We start from the raw sequence: 22,482 nt of genomic DNA on the forward strand, positions 1-22,482 counted from the left end.
GAGCTTCAATGTTCAGTGTCCATCCTTATCCCCGTGCTTCAATGTTCAGTGTCCTCATCCCTATCCGCGAGCTTCAATGTTCAGTGTCCTCATCCTTATCCCTGTGCTTCAATGTTCAGTGTCCTTATCCCTATCCCCATGCTTCAATGTTCAGTGTCCTCATGCTTATCCCCGAGCTTCAATGTTCAGTGTCCATCCTTATCCCCGTGCTTCAATGTTCAGTGTCCTCATCCCTATCCGCGAGCTTCAATGTTCAGTGTCCTCATCCTTATCCCAGTGCTTCAATGTTCAGTGTCCTCATCCTTATCCCCGATCTTCAATGTTCAGTGTCCTCATCCTTATCCCTGTGCTTCAATGTTCAGTGTCCTCATCCTTATCCCCATGCTTCGATGTTCAGTGTCCTCATCGAAGCAGGGGGATAAGGATGAGGACACTGAACATTGAAGCTCGCGGATAGGGATGAGGACACTGAACATTGAAGCAGGGGGATAGGGATGAGGACACTGAACATTGAAGCTCGGGGATAAGGATGAGGACACTGAACATTGAAGCTTGCGGATAGGGATGAGGACACTGAACATTGAAGCACGGGGATAAGGATGAGGACACTGAACATTGAAGCATGGGGATAGGGATGAGGACACTGAACATTGAAGCTCGCGGATAGGGATGAGGACACTGAACATTGAAGCAGGGGGATAGGGATGAGGACACTGAACATTGAAGCACGGGGATAGGGATGAGGACACTGAACATTGAAGCTCGGGGATAAGGATGAGGACACTGAACATTGAAGCTTGCGGATAGGGATGAGGACACTGAACATTGAAGCACGGGGATAGGGATGAGGACACTGAACATTGAAGCACAGGGATAAGGATGAGGACACTGAACATTGAAGCTTGCGGATAGGGATGAGGACACTGAACATTGAAGCATGGGGATAGGGATGAGGACACTGAACATTGAAGCTCGGGGATAAGGATGAGGACACTGAACATTGAAGCTTGCGGATAGGGATGAGGACACTGACCATTGAAGCTCGGGGATAAGGATGAGGACACTGAACATTGAAGCTTGCGGATAGGGATGAGGACACTGAACATTGAAGCATGGGGATAGGGATGAGGACACTGAACATTGAAGCACAGGGATAAGGATGAGGACACTGAACATTGAAGCTTGCGGATAGGGATGAGGACACTGAACATTGAAGCATGGGGATAGGGATGAGGACACTGAACATTGAAGTTCGGGGATAAGGATGAGGACACTGAACATTGAAGCAGGGGGATAGGGATGAGGACACTGAACATTGAAGCTCGCGGATAGGGATGAGGACACTGAACATTGAAGCACGGGGATAAGGATGGACACTGAACATTGAAGTTCGGGGATAAGGATGAGGACACTGAACATTGAAGCAGGGGGATAGGGATGAGGACACTGAACATTGAAGCTCGCGGATAGGGATGAGGACACTGAACATTGAAGCACGGGGATAAGGATGGACACTGAACATTGAAGCTGGGGGATAAGGATGGACACTGAACATTGAAGCTCGGGGATAAGGATGAGGACACTGAACATTGAAGCATGTAGCTCAGGATAGGCACTACAAGTCCCAGCAATGCAAAACCTACTAGGTAACAAGGGAAGTATTAGTGTTGTAACGAACGGCCCAGTGTTTGTGTTGTGTGTAACATCACTTCCGTAACATTATGTGATGGTTTCCCTGAACTGTATTGCCGAAACTATGTTGGAACGCACGGCGCGAGTGTTTGGAACGCATCGCGCATGCGCAGTACGCAACAACGTCACTTCCGCAGCATCCTGTGATAGGCAGCAAACTGTGACACTACATGGGCAGCACAGTGACTAAGTGTTTATCATTTCTGCCTAGCAGCATTGGGGTCATCAGTTCAAATCCCAACCATGGTGCTACCTGCCTGGAGTTTGCATGTTCTCCCTGTGCCTGCGTGGGTTCCTCCCACACTCCAAAGACATGCTGGTAGGTAAATTGGCTCTAGTATGAATGTAAGTTAGGGACCTTAGACTGTAAGCAGGGACTGATGTCAATGTATAATAAATATGCATAAAGTGCTTTATAAACTGACGGCGTTATAAAAGTAAAATCATATGAAGCGGAGCGGCATGCTGCTGTTATTGCATACCTCGGTTCCTGGAAGTGTGGGTTGCTTTCTCTATGCTGGCTGGCGAGACAGCTTTAGCTTTTTATTTCTCCATTGGCGTGATTCTACATTTTAAATAAACTACCATTAAAGTGGATGTAAACCCTCACATATACCTAGTGAAGTGAACGGGGTGCCCGTGCCATAGCGGGGTGAGTGCGGGGGGACTGTGCCGTGGAGGAGGCGGGGAGACCGTGCCGTGGGGGGGGCGGGGACCGTGCTGTGGAGGGGTGAGTGTGGGGGGCCGTGCTGTGGAGGGGTGAGTGCGGGGGGACTGTGCTGTGGAGGGGTGAGTGCGGGGGGACTGTGCTGTGGAGGGGTGAGTGTGGGGGGACCGTGCTGTGGAGGGGTGAGTGCGGGGGAACGTGCTGTGGAGGGGTGAGTGCGGGGGGACCGTGCTGTGGAGGGGTGAGTGCGGGGGAACGTGCTGTGGAGGGGTGAGTGCGGGGGGACTGTGCTGTTGAGGGGTGAGTGCAGGGGGACCATGCCGTGGAGGGGGACCGTGCTGTGGAGGGTTGAGTGCGGGGGGACTGTGCTTTGGAGGGGTGAGTGTGGGGGGACAGCGCTGTGGAGGGGTGAGTGCGGGGGGACCGTGTTGTGGAGGGGTGAGTGTGGGGGGACCGCGCTGTGGAGGGGTGAGTGCCGGGGGACTGTGCTGTTGAGGGGTGAGTGCGAGGGGACCATGCCGTGGAGGGGGCGGGGGACCGTGCTGTGGAGGGGTGAGTGCGGGGGGACTGTGCTTTGGAGGGGTGAGTGCGGGGGGACTGTGCTTTGGAGGGGTGAGTGCGGGGGGACCGTGCCGTGGAGGGGGCGGGGGGCCATGCTGTGGAGGGGTGAGTGCGGGGGGACTGTGCTGTGGAGGGGTGAGTGCAGGGGGACTGTGCTGTGGAGAGGTGAGTGCGGGTTCACCGTGCTGTGGAGGGGTGAGTGCAGGGGGACTGTGCTGTGGAGAGGTGAGTGCGGGTTCACCGTGCTGTGGAGGGGTGAGTGCGGGGGGACCGTGCTGTGGGGAGGTGAGTGCGGGGTGACCATGCTGTAGAGGGGTGAGTGCGGGGGGACTGTGCTGTGGAGGGGTGAGTGCAGGGGGACTGTGCTGTGGAGGGGTGAGTGCGGGGGGACCGTGCTGGGGAGGGGCGAGTGCGGGGGGACCATGCCGTTGAGGGGGCGGGGGACCATGCTGTGGAGGGGTGAGTGCGGGGGGACTGTGCTGTGGAGGGGTGAGTGCAGGGGGACTGTACTGTGGAGGGGTGAGTGCGGGGGGACTGTATTGTGGAGGGGTGAGTGCAGTGGGACTGTGCTGTGGAGGGGTGAGTGCGGGGTGACCGTGCTGTGGAGGGGTGAGTGCGGGGGGACTGTGCTGTGGGGAGGTGAGTGCCGGGTGACCGTGCTGCGGAGGGGTGAGTGCGGGGGGACCGTGCTGTGGAGGGGTGAGTGCAGGGTGACCGTGCTGTGGAGAGGTGAGTGCGGGGTGACCGTGCTGTGGAGGGGTGAGTGCGGGGGGACCGTGCTGTGGGGAGGTGGGTAGGTGAGTGCGGGGTGACCTTGCTGTGGAGGGGTGAGTGCGGGGTGACCGTGCTGTGGGTAGGTGAGTGCGGGGTGACCGTGCTGTGGAGGGGTGAGTGCGGGGGGACTGTGCTGTGGGGAGGTGAGTGCCGGATGACCGTGCTGTGGAGGGGTGAGTGCGGAGGGACCATGCTGTGGAGGGGTGAGTGCGGGGGGACTGTGCTGTGGGGAGATGAGTGCCGGGTGACCGTGCTGTGGAGGGGTGAGTGTGGAGGGACCATACTGTGGAGGGGTGAGTGCGGGGGGACCGTGCTGTGGGGAGGTGGGTAGGTGAGTGCGGGGTGACCGTGCTGTGGAGGGGTGAGTGCGGGGGGACTGTGCTGTGGGGAGGTGAGTGCCGGGTGACCGTGCTGTGGAGGGGTGAGTGCGGAGGGACCATGCTGTGGAGGGGTGAGTGCGGAGGGACCATGCTGTGGAGGGGTGAGTGCGGAGGGACCATACTGTGGAGGGGTGAGTGCGGGGGGACTGTGCTGTGGGGAGGTGAGTGCCGGGTGACCGTGCTGTGGAGGGGTGAGTGCGGAGGGACCATGCTGTGGAGGGGTGAGTGCGGAGGGACCATGCTGTGGAGGGGTGAGTGCGGAGGGACCATGCTGTGGAGGGGTGAGTGCCGGGTGACCGTGCTGTGGAGGGGTGAGTGCGGAGGGACCATGCTGTGGAGGGGTGAGTACGGGGGGACCGTGCTGTGGAGGGGTGAGCCACTGATCACTACTGATTTTCTTTCACTCATTTTTGTATTTTGTATTTGTGTTTTTTATTTCAAGTTTCATTAGTGTAGTTTTTTTCCTTTGGAACGCCTTATATGAGTACCTCTAATAAATAAAAGTAAAAAAAATGAGGCCTTAAAATCAGCAAACATTTTTTTGCAGCAAAGATTTGATTAAAAAAAATGATAAAATCTCCCACATGAATATTAATATAATATTAAGTAGCACTAGTCTGGTATCCCAACATTTTACGTATTAGCAGAGCGTAGTAGGAATTGGATATGATTGATTACAGTTCACATTTAGAAATAGGGTAATTGCTGCAGGTAATCCGCAGTCGCTGTCATTGCTAAGCAGCATGAGAACAAGCTTTTTCTTCCCGCAAAGACTGTCAGGCAGAGCGATTTCACAATGTGGGCTCTAATCTTTGCGTCATGTGACTGGAAAAGCGTAGTGCTTATTACATCATCCAGCTGGTCACATTTAGCTGATTGGTCCGGGGAATCTCAGATCCTTTTTTAGTTGTCACATAAATCCTCTACTTCCATTCTGTTTAATCTTTGCCATGCTGCATAGTACTCTGAACTAAGTCTAAAATAAAGCATGAATGAAGCTTATCCCCCAAACCAAATGAGGATCTGCTGCTGCTGCAGTCCCTGAAGCTGAAACAGTGGAAAAGAACGGCCTGCATATAATGTATTTTCTATACCTATATAAATAATTATGTGTGGCGCTGCCAATTGAATTGTCAAGATGACTTCTCATAGGTCGCCCTAAGGTACTGTAGTTTGTACATCGCTGTGTACCTTATCAGATATATCCCATAGTGTAATAATCTTGTGAAATGTCTGCTATGCCAAGGGAGAAATATTCAAAAGTTGTTTGCTGCCATGAGCCATGCCCAGGGGTGGACTGACAACTCATGGGGCCCCCGGGCAATAGGAGATTATGGGGCCCCCAGGCAAAAGATTATGGGGCCACACAGTATACACACACATACAGTATACACACACAGACACACAATATACACACACAGTATACACACACAAAATACACATACACACACTGAAAAGGTACTGGAGAGGCGGGGCAGCTATAACCTTGGGATTTTTTTAAAAACACAGATTTTTACATACTCTCCCTGGTTTTATTGAGGCTGGCAACCCTGATGGGGCCCCTTAGTGGCATTGGGCCCTCGGGCAGTGCCCGAATGCCCGAATGGTCAGTCCGCCCCTGGCCATGCCTGCAGTTTACATCAAGGTTACTGATGATAAGGAAAGGCAAGACCATCAACTGATGATTGCCTGCTGTATTAGGTGGATTTCTGTAGTTGTGTAACATATTATTGGTATCAAATTAAAGGGGATTTGTAAAGTCTCTATTGGCTAGCTGTGCAGTATACAGTATATATACTAAATTACCAAAAGTATTGGTACACCTGCCTTTACACGCACATGAATTTTAATGGCATCCCAGTCTTAGTCCGTAGGGGTCAATATTGAGTTGGCCCACCCTTTACAGCTATAAAAGCTTCAACTCTTCTGGGAAGGCTGTCCACAAGGTTTAGGAGTGTGTCTATGGGAATGTTGGACCATTTTTCCAGAAGTGCATTTGTGAGGTCAGGCACTGATGTGGATTAGAAGGCCTGGCTTGCAGTCTGCCCTCTAATTCATCCCAAAGATGTTTTATCGGGTTGAGGTCAGGACTCTGTGCAGGCCAGTCAAGTTCCTCCACCCCAAACTCGCTCATCTATGTCTTTATGGACCTTGCTTTGTGCACTGGTGCGCAGTCATGTTAGAACAGGAAGTTGCCATCCCCAAGCTGTGCCTACAAATTTGGGAGCACAAAATTGTCCAAAATGTCTTGGTATGCTGACGCCTTAAGAGGTCCCTTCACTGGAACTAAGGGGCCAAGCCTAACCCCTGAAAGATAACCCCACACCATAATCTCCCCTCGACCAAATGATTTGAATCAGTGTGCAAAGCAAGGTCCATAAAGACAGTTTGGGGTGGAGGAACTTGAGGTCTGACCTCAACCTGATAAAACACCTACAGACTAAGAGAGGGATGCCATTGAAGTTCATGTCCGTGTAAAGGTAGGCGCCCCAATACTTTTGGTAATAGAGTATGTATATATTTGTTTGTGTGTGCGTGTGTGTGTGTGTATATATGTATATATATATATATATATGAAAAGGTTTAACGACTGACAAGCAAGATTCCAAATGTATGATGGGTTACTGAAGAGACAGTATTGTCTGACTAAAACGTTTCATTTATTCCTCCTTTCAAACCACATGCTTCTTTGAGCACAGCTGAAAACTTAAATAGCTGAATAGGTGAGAAAGAGACTGCAGCGCCATTTGCTGGTTGGATAGAATATTGCATATTATTATGCTATATTTCATATGAAATAGTTTTTAAACATTAAATTTTTTTTATTCCTGAACATAATAAAGAAATACATACAATCAGCTATATGTTTCCTTTAAAGCAATCTTGATAGATTGCTAGTGCTTTGAAAACTGACAGTATGGCAGGCTTCATAAGTCACTTATATCCACAAACTACACCATTACTACAGTTTCTTGAGATGAGTTATTACATACTCTGTTCGGAGAACCATTCAATGGAAGGCTTCAAATCCTGGAGGCCCACAAAACCAGAAGCCACCTTTAAAAATATTGCTTTTATTACATTAAACCACTGCAGTAATAAGGTTTGCAGCAAGCTCAACCCTTTTCACTGATTGATAGAAACTATGGGGGTTATTTACTAAAGGAAAATCCACTTTGCACTGCAAGTGCACTTGGTAGTAAAATCGCTGTAGATCCGAGGGGGACACACAAGGGGACACGCAAAACAGAAGTTTCATCAAAGAATCTTACTAATTCATTGATTTGTGTCTCTTTGTTTGTCCGAAGGATCACTTTAAATGAGATGCTAGGGGGTAATTTACTAAAATCTGATGCAGCTCTTCATAGAAACCAATCAGCTTCCACGTTTTATTGTCAAAGCCTTATTTAAAAAGCTGAAGTTAGAAGCTGATTGGCTACCATGCACAGCTGCACCAGATTTTGCACTGTCCAGTTTTAGTAAATCAACCCCTAAGGGTCCATTTGGATCTATGTTTGTGCATAGAGGTATGCTTTTCTTTTTGTAGCATTAGGCGGGTGTGTTACCATGTGCCAACATGCATTTTCTTTGTGCATTAATATGCATTTTGAAGTTTGTTTTCAGTGCATTTTTGAGTTTAGAAGTTGGAATGGATAGGGTTGATAGATAGGATAGGCCCTTGACCAAGGCCTGTTAATACATACTGCCAAAGAATCAAAATGCATGTTATATGCATTGTGATGTGTTGGAGAAAAAAATTGAATATGCCTCTTTTTTTTTAAAACATGCTTAGATGGGGGCAGACACTTTCCTTTTTTATCAGGAACCATGACACATGCATTTTAGCAAGGCAGAAAGCAAGCATTAAAATGCAACTGTGTATATGGGCCCTGAAAGAAGCACTATCATAAAACATCTTTTACTCTGATATAGAGCTGCACGATTCTGGCCAAAATGAGAATCATGATTTTTTTTGCTTAGGATAAAAAGATTACGATTCTCGCGACGTAAAATCTTTCACATTATACAAAATTTTTTTTTTTTTAAATGAGCTAACTTTACTGGTTAGTTTATTTATTTATTTATTTTATGCATTTAAGTAATTTTTACAAACAAAATTGCATTTGAAAGACCGCTGCGCAAATACAGTGTGACATAAAATATTGCAGCAACCACCATTTTATTCTCTAGGGTCTACAAAAAATATATAATATAATACGTTTTTAGGCGAGGCTGCGGCTTCGTCCTAGTCCGCGTCGTCCGGTCCTGCGGACTAGGCCGAAGCCGTGGCCTCGCCTAAAACCTCCTGCCCGCAGCTCCTCAGGATCGGTGCGGTGTTCATAAAAAAACAAACTTGTTTCGAATCGTGAATCGAGTTTTTTTTCTTTAAATCACAGTTTTTTTTTCCCAGCTCTAACAACCACTAAGTTGTGTGTAACATTAAAATGTTTGATGAACATGTCTATCACTGAACCTTGCATAGAGGTAAATTCATTTAGCATTGTAAAGCATAATTATTGAAGGTATTGCTAGCAGATCTCGCTGAGATATAATTAAAGTGTTATTTTTATCATCACACAGAGGGGTTGCATTATTTATAGAGTAGGTCCATCCAATAGAAATACTCCAGAGCACCGTATACAGCCCCAGGTCAGTTAGAGACGCATACATTGTTCACCAATGTTTACCCTCAGCACAGCTGTCAAGCACACTCGGCATCATCACCTATTTTTTTTCTTGTTCAAATATTTACAGAAATATTCCCCATAATGTAATGTAGGTAACTGCCTGATAAAAGAGAATTGGCCTTTCCTAGACACAATGATTGGTGTAGTACACATTTCGTTGAAACAAAAAGTAGTCCTGAACAATATATATATATATATATATATATATATATATATAGTTGTGCTCATAAGTTTACATACCCTGGCGTTATGTATGATTTCTTGGCCATTTTTCTGAGAATATGAATGACACAAAACTTTTCTTTCACTCATGGTTAGTGTTTGGCTGAAGCCATTTATTATCAATCAACTGTGTTTACGCTTTTTAAATCATAATGGCAACATAAGCTACCCAAATGACCCTGATCAAAGGTTTACATACCCCAGTTCTTAATACCGTGTATTGCCCCCTTTAAAATCAATGACAGCTTGAAGTCTTTTGTGGTATTTGTGGATGAGGCTCTTTATGTTCTCAGATGGTAAAGCTGCCCATCCCTCTTGGCAAAAAGCCTCCAGTTCCTGTAAATTCTTGGGCTGTCTTGCATGATCTGCACGTTTGAGATCTCCCCATAGTGGCTCAATGATATTGAGGTCAGGAGACTGACATGGCTACTCCAGAGCCTTCACTTTATTCTGCTGTAGCCAATGACAGGTCACCTTGGCCTTGTGTTTTGGATCATTGTCATGTTGGAATGTCCAAGTGCGTCCCATGTGGAGATTCCTGACTGATGAATGCAAATGTTTCTCCAGTATTTTTTGATAGCATACTGCATTCATCTTGCCATCAATTTTGACCTAATATCCTGTGCCTTTATAGCTCACACATCCCCAAAACATCAGCGACCCACCAGGGCCGTCTTATCGAGTGGACCCAAGTGCTCATGGGGCACCATCAGGGCCGGCTCCGATCTAGGGGGATGCAGTATGGAGGTCAGGTGCCATGGTTACAGCATGCACTGCACGGTGATGTGACAGAGGAGAGGCTTGCTGCGGGTATATCCCCCCCCCCCCCGCTCGCCCCCTCCCCTTTCTACTGTCAGTCGAATGGGAGAAGAGAGAGCGGCTCCAATCTGGTTCTCTGCGATGCCCACCTACCTGTCTGCTTTCCCCATTGGCCACAGCAGAGAAGACACTGGGGATGCATCATGAGAACTATAGTCCCAGAAGATTGGCGGCCCCCAATGTGTCCACAGAAAGCTCAGGCTAAGAAGGCATCAGTCCGGCGGTGGCATCATCTGTCTGCCATCTTCAGACTCCAAGCTGTCACCTGAGCCTCTGTAATCGTTGCCCAAAAGTCGACTGCTCCATCCGCCTCCCAGCCAGAAGTCTGTGGCTGAGAACTGGTGCACAGTGCTCTCTGTGGCTTGGGATGGGTGCACGGTGCTCTCTGTGGCTGGGAATGGGTGCACAGTGCTCTCTGTGGCTGGGAACAGGTGCACAGTGCTCACTGTGGCTGGGAACGGGTGCACAGTGCTCTCTGTGGCTGGTAACTGTGCACAGTGCTCTCTGTGGCTGGTAACTGTGCACAGTGCTCTCTGTGGCTGGTAACAGGTGCACAGTGCTCTCTGGGGCTGGTAACAGGTGCACAGTGCTCTCTGGGGCTGGTAACGGATGCACGGTGCTCTATGTGGCTGGGAACGGTTGCACGGTGCTCTCTGTGGCTGGTAACAGGTGCACAGTGCTCTATGTGGCTGGGAACGGTTGCACGGTGCTCTCTGTGGCTGGTAACAGGTGCACAGTGCTCTATGTGGCTGGGAACGGGTGCACGGTGCTCTTTTTGGCTGGAAACTAGTGCACAGTGCTCTCTGTGTCTGGTTTTGTTGATCCTGTTACTCCATATCTCACTCACACAAATGTGATATATTAAGACCGGCTTCATAGTGAACAGCGCTGGGTGCTGGAGAGGCCAATCATTTTTGTCCCGCCTCCTTGTAATGTAGCCAATCCCTGCTGTGCCTGTGCCAGCAGCTCCACCCCTGATGTGGACATGCACAGACATCCCTGTGCTGAAACTATGGAAGGTGCATGTGCTGTGCAGCAGGCTTGAAATTGCAGGACAAACACACTACTAGATCCTTCAAAATTGGTGCGTGACTCCAGTGTCCAAACACCCCTCATCCCCCACCTTTACAGTTGCATATGCCCTTCCCTCGTCTCCACCGCTCTGAGTCCCTGATTGCAAACCAGTGGGTTCCACTCCTCTGAAAAGCAATCTGCACATGGATTGTTTTTCAGAGGTATTTGACAGACAGTAAGGAGGCCCTCCCCACCTGTTTTACCCCCTCAAAATGCTGGGTGGAAGCAAGGGGAAAAATAACCAGATCTGTAAGTAAAAGCAACACACATTACACTTGATTGGCACATAGTTAACCCCTTCCCTGCCAGTGTCATTGGTACAGTTAGCACCAGCATAGCTGTGTAAATTTCAGTATATATCCCATAATTTGTAGACCAAAGATATGTAGCAGAATACATTTTGGCGTAAATTTATGAAGAAATTCGATTTTTTTTATTTGATTTGTTTTATAACAGTATAACAAAATCTAATTTCTTGTAGGGGCCCCGTGCAATACTTTGCCCAGGGGCCCATATCGCTATTAAGATGGCCCTGCGATCCACCTCCATGTTTCACAGTAGGAATGGTGTACCTTTCATCATAGGCCTTGTTGAATAAAAAAAAGAGGCAAATCCACTTTGCACTACAAGTGCAAAGTGCAATTGAAATTGTACTGAAAGTGCACTTGGAAGTGCAGTCGCTGTAGATCTGAGGGGGACATGCAAGGAAAATAAAAAAAACAGCATTTTAGCTTCCACATGATTGAGTAATAAAATCAGCAGAGCTTCCCCTAATTTCAGATCTACCCCTCAGATTTACAGCGACTGCACTTCCAAGTGCACTTTGCACTTGTAGTGCAAAGTGTATTTGCCTTTCATAAATAACTCCCCTGAGTCCCTTTATAGTGCAGTTTAAAGAGAAAGTAAACCCTGATGAGTTTACTTCCTCTTTCATTCCCTGCAAAGGCAAAGCATAATTGACTACTATGCATCGCATAGTAGCCCATTATGTGTCACTTACCTGACACAGGAGCCAGCGAAGTCGGCGCTGTCCCCTGTACTCCGCCGCATCCATCTTGTTGGTGGGGTCTCGCAGCTCCGCCGCTGTCATTCGGCAAAGCCGCGATGACGTCACTCCCGCGCATGCGCACGGGAGCCGACACATGCGGCAGCTCCGTCGCTGAGAATGCCGCGCTCAGTGCGCCTGCGCATGGTATGGCCATATTATGTGACTAAATCCTCATATTTACTCATTAAAATTTGGTGCTTTTAAGCAGCCTTTTAAGATTTAAATGTTACTCCCTTTTCTTAAATGTATGCAACTGTTTTTCGATAATGGAACTTCTTAGTCTATTGTAAATTTAAGCTCTATTTTTTTTTCTATATTTGAAAACCTTAATCAAACAAAATTGAAACAAAACTGCATGTAAATTCATTCTGTGTGAATAGGACAAAATCTGATATTCTCAGGCTATATTTCCTGCAGATCGAATATTATTGCAAACAAAAGTGTGAATGGGGAAAATACTCTCTTATGGTCACTAGATGGTGCTAAGTATCATGGGGAGGGACAAGTATGCTCATCAGCTTCATCTAGGGGCCATAATGTGTTTTTTTTCATTATCCACACAGCTTTTTTTCAATGAAGAACATTCGATCTGCAGAGAATATAATCTGAGAACCTTACATTTTACATGATCTGCATGCAGTTTTGATAGAAGAACAGCCATGTGATTTTTTTTAACTACACTCTTTAAAGTGGTTCTAAAGGCTAAAGGTTTTTTACCTTCATGCATAAACTTTTTTGTGCAGTGCCCCCCCCACAACATCCTTACCTGAGCCCCCTCCCATCCAGCGATGTTCACGTTAGCCTAGGCTGTATGGGGACTCTTCCTCTCCATTGGCTGAGACAGCAGCAGGAGCCCATTGGCTCCCACTGCTGTTAATCACAGCCAATGAGGAGAGAGTGGGGGGTTGGGGCTGAGCTGCGGCTCTATATGTCTTGTGGACGCATAGAGCAGGGGCTCAGGGCAAGGGGCTTTCTCTGGGGACACTGCTCAAGGGAGAGGAGCCAAGAGCACCAGCAGGGGGTCCTGAAAATAGGAGGATCGGAGTTTGTTTGTTTTTTGTTTAAACAAGCTTTAATATCACTTTAATGATAGATTTTCACCACATCCTACATACAGTATATTATTATACATTGCTCTATTCCCAATGAAAAATACGTTCTAATCAAGGTGATTGTTGATTTTAAAATATAAAAAATGATTCATAAAGGTCTAATATTTGAACTCTGTTACTTTACAGGTCTGAGGTTGCACATTTCAAGTTCCCCTACCCCAAAGCACACATCCAATCACAATGGCTGAGGACGCTGACATGCGCAATGAGCTCGAAGAGATGCAACGGCGTGCCGACCAGCTGGCCGATGAGGTGAGTGTTATGTTTTTTTATGACTCCTCTTTGGGTACATACACTGGTTTCATATTATTGCCTATATTATTGTCCATTCGTTTTGAACGTGATGAAGTAAGACGGTACTAAAAAAGGAAAGTCCAGTCGTGTGTATGCGGCATTAGTCCTGATCTCGCTTTCAGCATTCCAGGAGCAACTATGGGGTCAATTCACAAAGCTTTACTGCATGCAATAAGGGTACCATATTACTCGTTTGCATACATTATCGCATGTGGTAAAGTAAGTCCAATTCACAGAAAAAAAAAGAAAAATACTATTTATGCGGTATTTACAGAAAAAAAAAAAAGTTGCAGTATTTGTCAAAAAAACAGACTGAGGGTCGGGGAACCCCCAGGCTGTTTCTTGACAAATAGCTGGCTGTTAAGGAGGGGGCCGCCGTGTCCTTAACAACTGACAACTCATCAGCTGACAGCGGTCTTCCCTGCTACAGCTGATTGTAAAAAAAAAAAAAAAGCTGGCAATTAAAAATTATGTGTGGAGATTTTGGGGGGACTCCACGCCAAAATTTAAAACAAAAATCACGCCACGCCGTTTTTTTTTCTCCGTTATTTAACTCTTATGCCCCATACACACAGTCGGACATTCTGAACACAAAATCTGTCAGATTTTGCCCAAAACTTGTCTTGCATACACACGGTCGCTCAAAGTTGTCGGAAAAGCCGTTCGGAATGAGATGACGCACAAAACGTACGACGGGACTACGTAGAGGCCAGTAGCCAATAGCTTTCGTCTCAAATTTTTTTCTGAGCATGCATGGCACTTCGTGCGTTGGAATTCTCTACCCACGATCGGAAAAAGTCAGATCGGATTTTGTTGTCTGAAAATTTTAGATCCAGCTCTCAAATTTTTTCCGTCGGAAATTCCGACAGAAAAAGTGCGATAGAGCCCACACACGATTGGATTTTCCCACAACATAATCCGATCAGACTTTTTCTGTTGGAATTTCCGACCGTGTGTATGGGGCAGTAGTGAATCAGCCCAATAGTCTGATTTCCTGAGAAAGTGAACTTATCCTTTAAATTATTTTACTTACAATAACAGATAATAATGCTATAACTCAGAAAATGGAAGTGTTACATCCTGCTTGTCTTGATATCTGCACGTTTTACAATGCAGTGAGTATTTGTCTGGTTACCATTTACCTGAGTGTTCATTATTGTATGCAGTGTGTCATTCCGTTTTTTCTGAGCCCTCAGCTGACTCCTCTCCCATCTGTCTCTGCCCAACTGTTTGATGTAAATAGATACAACACGTTCTATACATGTGACAGGTGAAGCAGGTGGACATAGGCAGGGATGTGTTTGCTAATCATCTATTTCACTTTTCAGGTGTTCCTTTTGATCCTTTTATTTCTTCCTTAAAGCGGAGTTCCAACTGTATATCATTTAAAAAAAAAAAATTTTATAATGAATATTTTTGGATTAGAACACAATTATAACACCCACGTTTTTAGGCTCTATCGCCGCTCGATTGGCAATTTGCAATCAAAATATATCTTTTATTCTTGTCTCCTGGCATGTTCCATATTACTTGTGGGCATGTGAAGCCCACAAGCGCTACCTTCCGGGATACGGTGCTGCTGAGCGACCAGCATGCACCGCCCGTTCTCGCGCATGCACAGTATATTTGGCTCGTATCGCCGTCAACTTCTGATGTTGCCACACAATGTGCCGCGGCATCGGTAGTGCCCACCCTATTGTGATGGCAACGAAGATTCTATGCACTGGTTGCTCACATTGAAAATGGGGTTTGGTAACGCCTTCTATTGCGTCATTGCGTCACTTCCGGTTTTGAAATCTTGCGATGCTGAGCGGTGGTGATACGCACTGACTCCTGGGAATTATTAAGTACCCAGGAGACAGTGCGCCGGCAGGAAATGACGTTATTAGCCGTGGGTGGGAGAAGGAGGAAGTGAAATTGATCAGCTTTGAAACAAAGTAAGCTGAAAAAAACAAAAACAAAAAATGATCAATGAGTAAATTATTGGCATTAATAGATTGAATAAGAAAAAATTAAAAAAGTGAGTGGAACTCTGCTTTAAAGAATGGCCTTAGTTCAGTAGTATGGTAGGGATCAACACTAGCCATTCATGGCTCGATTTCCAGTCGATTTCTGCTGGATTGTCCGATATTCGATCCAAGGATGACCCTATCAGTACTACCCAGCTCAACGAAAGTCGATCAAAAAATCAGCTGAGCTGGATGGAAAATTGTCAGTGGAATAGTGACTGCATCCTATCGGATGCACTGTTCAGGCATTCAGACAATGGGCGAGGAAGGATTAGAACCTCTGTTAGGCTGGCCATATATTATACATTTTTCTTGTACAATTTTCCTTTAGAGTTACCAAAACCATAAAATATGAGGTCAAACCTAAACACTTTGAATCTATATGCAATCAGCAAGGTAAGCCGGACCCTCAGAGCGCATGCTCCAGTGATGTCTCTGGCTGCATGCAGGGTGAATATCTCCTAAACGGCTCACGTTTAGGAGAATTTCCTTTTACCTACAGGTTAACCTTATTATAGGCTTACCTGTAAGTAAAAATGACCAAGTGGGGTTAACTAACGCTTTAACATTCTGCTAAAACCTTCGGTATTAGTACTGCTTGGAACTTGAAGAAGAGGGTACACCCCAAAAGCTTGTATTGAAAATTTGGATGTTAGTGAAAAGAGAAAAAAGTAATAAGAACACTCAATTCCTCAAGTACTCAATTGCTTTGGTAGCCCATAGTAAGAGAGGTCCTCATCTGCAGTAACAGGAATTATGGGGGAAAGAAAAAAATGCATTATTTGTAATACAGGCATACCCCACTTTTAAGTACGCAATGGGGTTTATTTACTAAAGCTGAAAAATCAGGCTCACTTCTGCATAGAAACCAATCAGCTTCCAGGTTTTATTACCAAAGCTTAACTGAACAAGCTGGGGTTAGAAGCTCATTGGTTTCCATGCAGAAGTGAGCCTGATTTTGCACTTTCCAGCTTTAGTAAATAAACCCCATTGTGTACTTGTGGGGTATGCCTGTATTTGGGAAGCTCTGTCTTCAAGAAAGAGAAATAGATTGTTTTCTTTCCTGTAGAACTGAAAATTCAATTCAAACTAAGAGCAAAACTTTATTTTTAGTTTTGGATAGACTGGAGAGGAGTTAGAACACCTGTTTTTATTGCTGTCTGTGCCTCTGTTGGAGAAATTTGCCCTCTATGTTTGTCCTGTTTACCATTATCATTGAAAGTAAAAGAAAATCTCACATTTTTGGGTTTTCCCCAGAAAAGTAATAGAGGGGAAATCTTCCAATGGGGACACTAGTTCTGGTGACCTAAATGGTCCCAAGGGATTCCCTTACAGTGCAGGGATTTCCTCTCACTTCCTGTTTTGGCTTTGGGACAGGAAGTGAAGGGACATCTCTCCAATGGGACACAGATGGCAAAAGAAAACTGACAAGGGTTATAAACCTCCCTTACTCTATCCAAAAAAATAAATGTTTAGCCTATTTTTCCAATTTAATGCCGTTTTCACACATGTGCGGCCATGTGTTCGTACCTGGGGTCCGGTGCATGTCTGTTCGCCGGTTCAGGTTGCGAATCAGGTCCGAATTTTTGCCTGAATTAGCACCAGGGTCAGACCCAAACACGCACAGGACCCTTTTTTCAATCCGGACCACGGCCGCCCCGGACGTGTGTGAACCGGCTTCATTGAGAGCCAGTCACACTCGCATGTCATGCAAATTGGATGTGGGGAAACCCGGCATCCACTTCGTATATGTGTGAACCCAGCCTTAATCTACCAAACTATTGCTTATTTGGGGCTTTGATATCAGACAAACAAAGGTGCTACAAAAAATAACACTTTATGTCTGTATTGCCTAAGCTTGTGCAGCGTTGATGATTATCCTTCCACCATTCCAGTGGCCCAGAGAAGCATTGAGGCCAGGTTCACATATGTGCGAAGTAGAGGTCGACCGATATATCGGCCGATATTTGCCGTTTTTTAAATAATCGGCATCGGCCGATTGTGCTGATAAAAAGCCGATTTAGAACTACAGCGGGACTTTGAAATTACTTCTGTAATAGAAGTCAGTGTAAGGCCCCTTTCACACTAACGTCCCGTTCAGGCCCGCCTGTCAGTTTTTCAGGCGGACCTGAACGGGTGCTCCATAGAGCTCTATGGAGCGTCGGATGTCAGCGGTGACATGTCCGCTGACATCCGACCCGCTCCGATCCGAAAAAGTGTGACGGAGGAAAAAGCTATTTTTCCATCCGTCTGCGGATCGGATCGGATGACGACGGGCACTGCGGTCCGTCGTCATCCGATCTCCCATAGGGGAGAGCGGCGCTGTGACAGGTCCGTCCCTGCACAGTGTGCGGAGACAGACCTGTCATCTCCCTGCTCAGCGGGGATCGGCGGAGTGATCCCCGCTGAGCAAACGGACATCCACGGGGCGGATCAGAACTGATCCGCCCCGTGTGAAAGGACCCTAAGTTGCCTGAGTCATCCTAGAAACGTCTTTCCTCCTCTCTGGGCAGGCTGCCAAGAAAAGAACAGAAAGATACAATGTTTACACTTGAATGAATGAAATCATCTGGTGTGTAGATGTTCTCAGTTTAACCATTTAAAGACTAAATCTTTTCTGACACTTGTTGCTTACAAGTAAAAATCCTGTATTTTCTGCCAGAAAATCACTTAGACCCCCCAAAAATGATATATATATTTTTTAGCAAAGATCCTAGGGAATAAAATAGCGGTTGTTGCAATATTTTATGTCACACGGCATTTGCACAGAGGTCTTTCAAATGCATTTTTTTTGGAAAAAAATACACTATTTAAAAAAATAAAAATAAAATAAAAACAGTAAAGTTAGCCCATTTTTTTTTTCGTCCAAAAGTTTTGACTACCTGTTTTTATTTAATATATAGGTGTTTTTTTTTTTTTTTTTATCTAAATCATACATACAAGTAAACTGATTGGAGGTTTGTTTTGTTTAATAAATGTTTAAATGTAAGAAATTTTCTGTATCACTTATGAAGACTGCTTTCACACTGGAGCGGGCAGGCGTTGATGGTAAAACGCAAGTTTTAGCGGCTCTTTACCATCATTTTAGCGGTGCTTTTTTCCTGCTAGTGGGGCACATATAACCCAGCTAGCGGCCAAGGAAGAGGTTAAATGTGCCCATGAAGCACTGCTGCCAAATCGCATTGCATGCGCTTCGGCAGTGGTGCCCAATCATATCAATGGACAGGAGTGGTGGAGGAGCGGTATACACCACTCCAAACGTGCTGCTTGCAGGACTTTTTTTTTTAAGATCCTGCCAGCGCATCGCCTCAGTGTGAAAGCACTCTGTCTTTCACACAGACTGCAGGGGAGCCATTTTGCAGGCACTTTACAGGCGCTATTTTTAGTCCAAAAGCGCCTGAAAAACACCCCAGTGGGAAAGGTGTGTTAGATCAAGGGGGATTAAAAAAATAAAAAATAATAAGGAAAAAAATAAATAAATAAAATAAAATTGGCCTAACATATCGGCCCAAAAAAATCGGCATCATATATCGGCTATCGGCCGCCATGATTTCTAAATATCGGCATCGGCCAGAGAAAAACCCATATCGGTCGACCTCTAGTGCGAAGAGGATGTGAGTTTCACTGCATCCAAATCGCATGACATGTGAGTGTGACCGGTTCCCAATGGAGACGGTTCACACAGGCCTGGGGCGGACACAGTCTGCATTCCAAATAGGGTCCTGTGCGCGTTTGGGTCAGATTCAAGTGCGAATTCAGGCAAAAATTTGGACCTGATGTGCACCTGAACCGGTGAACAGGAACAAATCGGACCCCGCATCCAGACATATGAGGACCCCCCCCCCCCACATACCCCAACCCCCACCCTCCCCATCTGTTTGTTAGACCTACACTGGTTTAAAATAAAATCACACAAATAAGAAAAATAATAACAACATTCATTTCTATCAGTATCTTTCTTATGGTAATAATTTCTATCTGTTTCTTTTTCAGTCACTGGAAAGCACCCGCCGAATGCTACAGTATGTTGAAGGGGTAAGAAATGTATTTTTATTTTCTGAAGACATTTACTAGCTAAAATCCACAGTTGCATTCTGATAAAAAGTGAATAGTGTACTAATAAAAATAAAAAAAAACAAGCAAACGCGCACGTCATCTGAGACATTTAATCATTAACCTTCCTAATATGGATACACATTTAAAAACACCACAATGTTATTTTATATCTTTATCATGGAGTAGATTTGGAAATTCCACCTAATAGCATTTAGCATTTATAAGTTGATGATATATTTGTAATAGTCATTGGAGTCTCTCGATTAGTGAGTCATGATGTTTATACATATTTGCGCACATCGTCTATTTTTACATAACCTGTGGTCTAATGTATTACATATAATCCACTTTAGATAATCATTTCCTTTTCAGCTTACATAAAATTGTATTAGCTGAGAACACATTTACGTGTGTGTACAAATGTGTAATTTGTTTTTTTTCTGACTATTGCATTATATTTTATACTTCAAACCGGCAACATTTATTGAACTGGGTACGACAGTGGTGGAATACATTAGAGGGTCACGTCTTGGCCCCACCAACAATAGCTAGGCATGGAAATTAGCTGATTGAAGACCTAGACCAGCCCTTCTCAACCTTTACAACATAGAGGAAACCTTAAAGTAACTTTTTGGTATCAGGGAACCCTTGCTAAAAAATGGTATATCTACAACTTGTGATACATTAGTGTGAGGGCCATAGTCAGCATTTATCTTCCTCCAAACACAATCAGTTGAGTTAATGCCAAAGAGCGAAATTTTGGTCTCATCTGACCACAGCATTTTCTCCCAATCCTTCTCTGAATAATTTAGATGTTCATTGGCGTGAATAAACATGTGTTTTCTTGAGGAGAGTTTTGGGTTTGTGTTTGGGTCTGTGTCTGTGTTTTTGGGTTTGTGTTTGGGTCTGATGATCACCATGTTTGAAGGAAGAAAAATGCTGACTATGACCCTAAGAACACCATCCCTACAGTCAAGCACTGAGGTGGAAACATTATGCTTTGGGGCTGTTTCTCTGCTAAAGGTACAGACTGTCTTTGCCGCATTGAGGGGCCAATGGATGGGGCCATATATTGTAAAATCTTGGATGAGAACATTCCCTCAGCCAGAACACTGAAGATGGGTCATGGATGGGTCTTTCAGGATGACAATGACCCAAAACATACCGCCAAGGCAATAAGTAGTGGCTCAAGAAGAAGCACATTAAGGTCTTGGAGTGGCCCAGCCAGTTACAGACCTTAATCCTAAAAAAAATGTATGGAGGGAGCTGAAAATGTATGGAGGAATCTTAAGGATTTAGAGAAGATCTGTAAAAAAGAATGGACAAAAATCCCTCCTGAGATGAGTGCAAACCTGGTCACCAACTACAAGAAACATCTGACCTCTGTGCTTGCCAACAAGGGTTTCTCCACCAAGTCATATTTTGCTTTTGGATCAAATACTTTTTTTGCTCTCTGAACTGCAACTCAATTTATAACATTTGTATCATGTGTTTTTTCCTGTATTTTTTTGTTGCTATTCTGTCTCTATCATTTAAAATACACCTATGATACAAATTATAGACCCTTCATTTCTTTGTAAGTGGCCAAACTTACAAAGTCTGCAGGGGGATCAAATAATTATTTTCTCCACTGTATACTGTATAATGTTTGGGAGTTCTAATAATTGTTCTGGGAAAGAAATGCAGGTTTTTACATGTATGTGAGAAATTTCAGAATGGTCTGGTCTTGAAGTGGTAAAAAATATAAGCTTAAAGTGGTTGTAAACCCTTACATATACCCGAGAAAAGAAGAAAACAATTTGGAACTTTAAATGAGGCGGTGCCCTGGTAAGATCCAGTGCCTCCATCCCTGTCTAAATAAGAATGGGGAAAAGGGAGATGGGACTTTAAATGAAACAATAGCTATACAAAAATAATTTAACAATGATAATAGTATCAGTATTCTGGTACATAATGGAAATCATGATACGTAATGGAATCAATGCAGTTAATATATATATATATATATATACACAAGTTTACATGTAATAAAAACAGATCATCACATAGGGTAAACAGTTGATACCGTATAATTTGTGTATAATGGGTAGAGACGTGGCATTATATAGCTCTACGCGTTTCATGGATTGATCCAATCTTCAGGAGCTTGCAAGTGACTTAAATTATGTAATATATGATAGTAGAGACATCTGTATGGTCTGACCCTGCCAAGGAAAGAGGTTGATAATAAGAAGTATGAATGAAGATTAAACCCATAAAAGTCCCCACAATCTAAAGTACTTACAAATGTTACTATATGGTAGGAGTGTGGCACTACAATTTGGAGACCCACTAAGACCATCGCTACTAGGAGCTGAGGTGACGTAGAGCAGCCCGAAGCCCAGCAAGGACAGCATCCAGTGGGGTAGATTACCAAGACGTGAACAGTAGGGCTGCAACTAACGATTATTTTCATAATCGATTAATCGGCCGATTATTTTTTCGATTAATCGATTAATTGGATAAAATCACAAAAAAAACGTAATGTTCAATTTTTTCGTTTATTTAAAAGTAATAATGAAAAAACTGGGACACCAATGATGGGGCACTATTCCCCCCAGGGACACCAATGACGGGGCACTATTCCTCCCAGGGAAACCAATGACGGGCACTATTCCTCCCACTGACACCAATGACGGGGCGCTATTCCCCCCCACTGACACCAATGATGGGGCACTATCCCCCCCACTGACACCAATGATGGGGCACTATTCCCCCCCACTGACATCAATGATGGGGCACTATCCCCCCCCACTGACACCAATGATGGGGCACTATTCCCCCCCACTGACATCAATGATGGGGCACTATTCCCCCCACTGACACCAATGATGGGGCACTATTCCCCCCCACTGACACCAATGATGGGGCACTATCCCCCCCCCACTGACACCAATGATGGGGCGTTATTCCTCCCACATTGGTGTTTCGGGTGGGGGGGAATAATAGAGCCACATTGGTGTTTCAGCCGGGGGGGAATAATAGTGCCACATTGGTGTTTCAGCCGGGGGGGGGGGGAATGTGCCCCATCATTGGTGTCCCTGGGA

The 22,482-nt window shown here is 45.2% G+C and overlaps 1 protein-coding gene across 2 annotated transcripts in view; it reads left to right on the forward strand.

Moving 5' to 3' along the window:
- SNAP25 (synaptosome associated protein 25) overlaps positions 1-22,482 on the forward strand; it is a 190,706-nt gene that overhangs the window by 112,678 nt on the left and 55,546 nt on the right. For both annotated transcript variants that reach the window (XM_077485893.1, XM_077485892.1), the window contains exons 2-3: positions 13,164-13,289; positions 19,334-19,375. In XM_077485893.1, coding sequence (XP_077342019.1) covers positions 13,218-13,289; positions 19,334-19,375 — 114 coding nt within the window. In that variant the 5' untranslated portion in view covers positions 13,164-13,217. The remainder of the gene's footprint in view (positions 1-13,163; positions 13,290-19,333; positions 19,376-22,482) is intronic.

This window comes from Lithobates pipiens, unplaced genomic scaffold (genome assembly GCF_037356315.1).
Source record: "Lithobates pipiens isolate NorthernLeopardFrog02 unplaced genomic scaffold, aLitPip1_a1.2 Scaffold_18, whole genome shotgun sequence".
Lineage (NCBI taxonomy): Eukaryota > Metazoa > Chordata > Amphibia > Anura > Ranidae > Lithobates > Lithobates pipiens.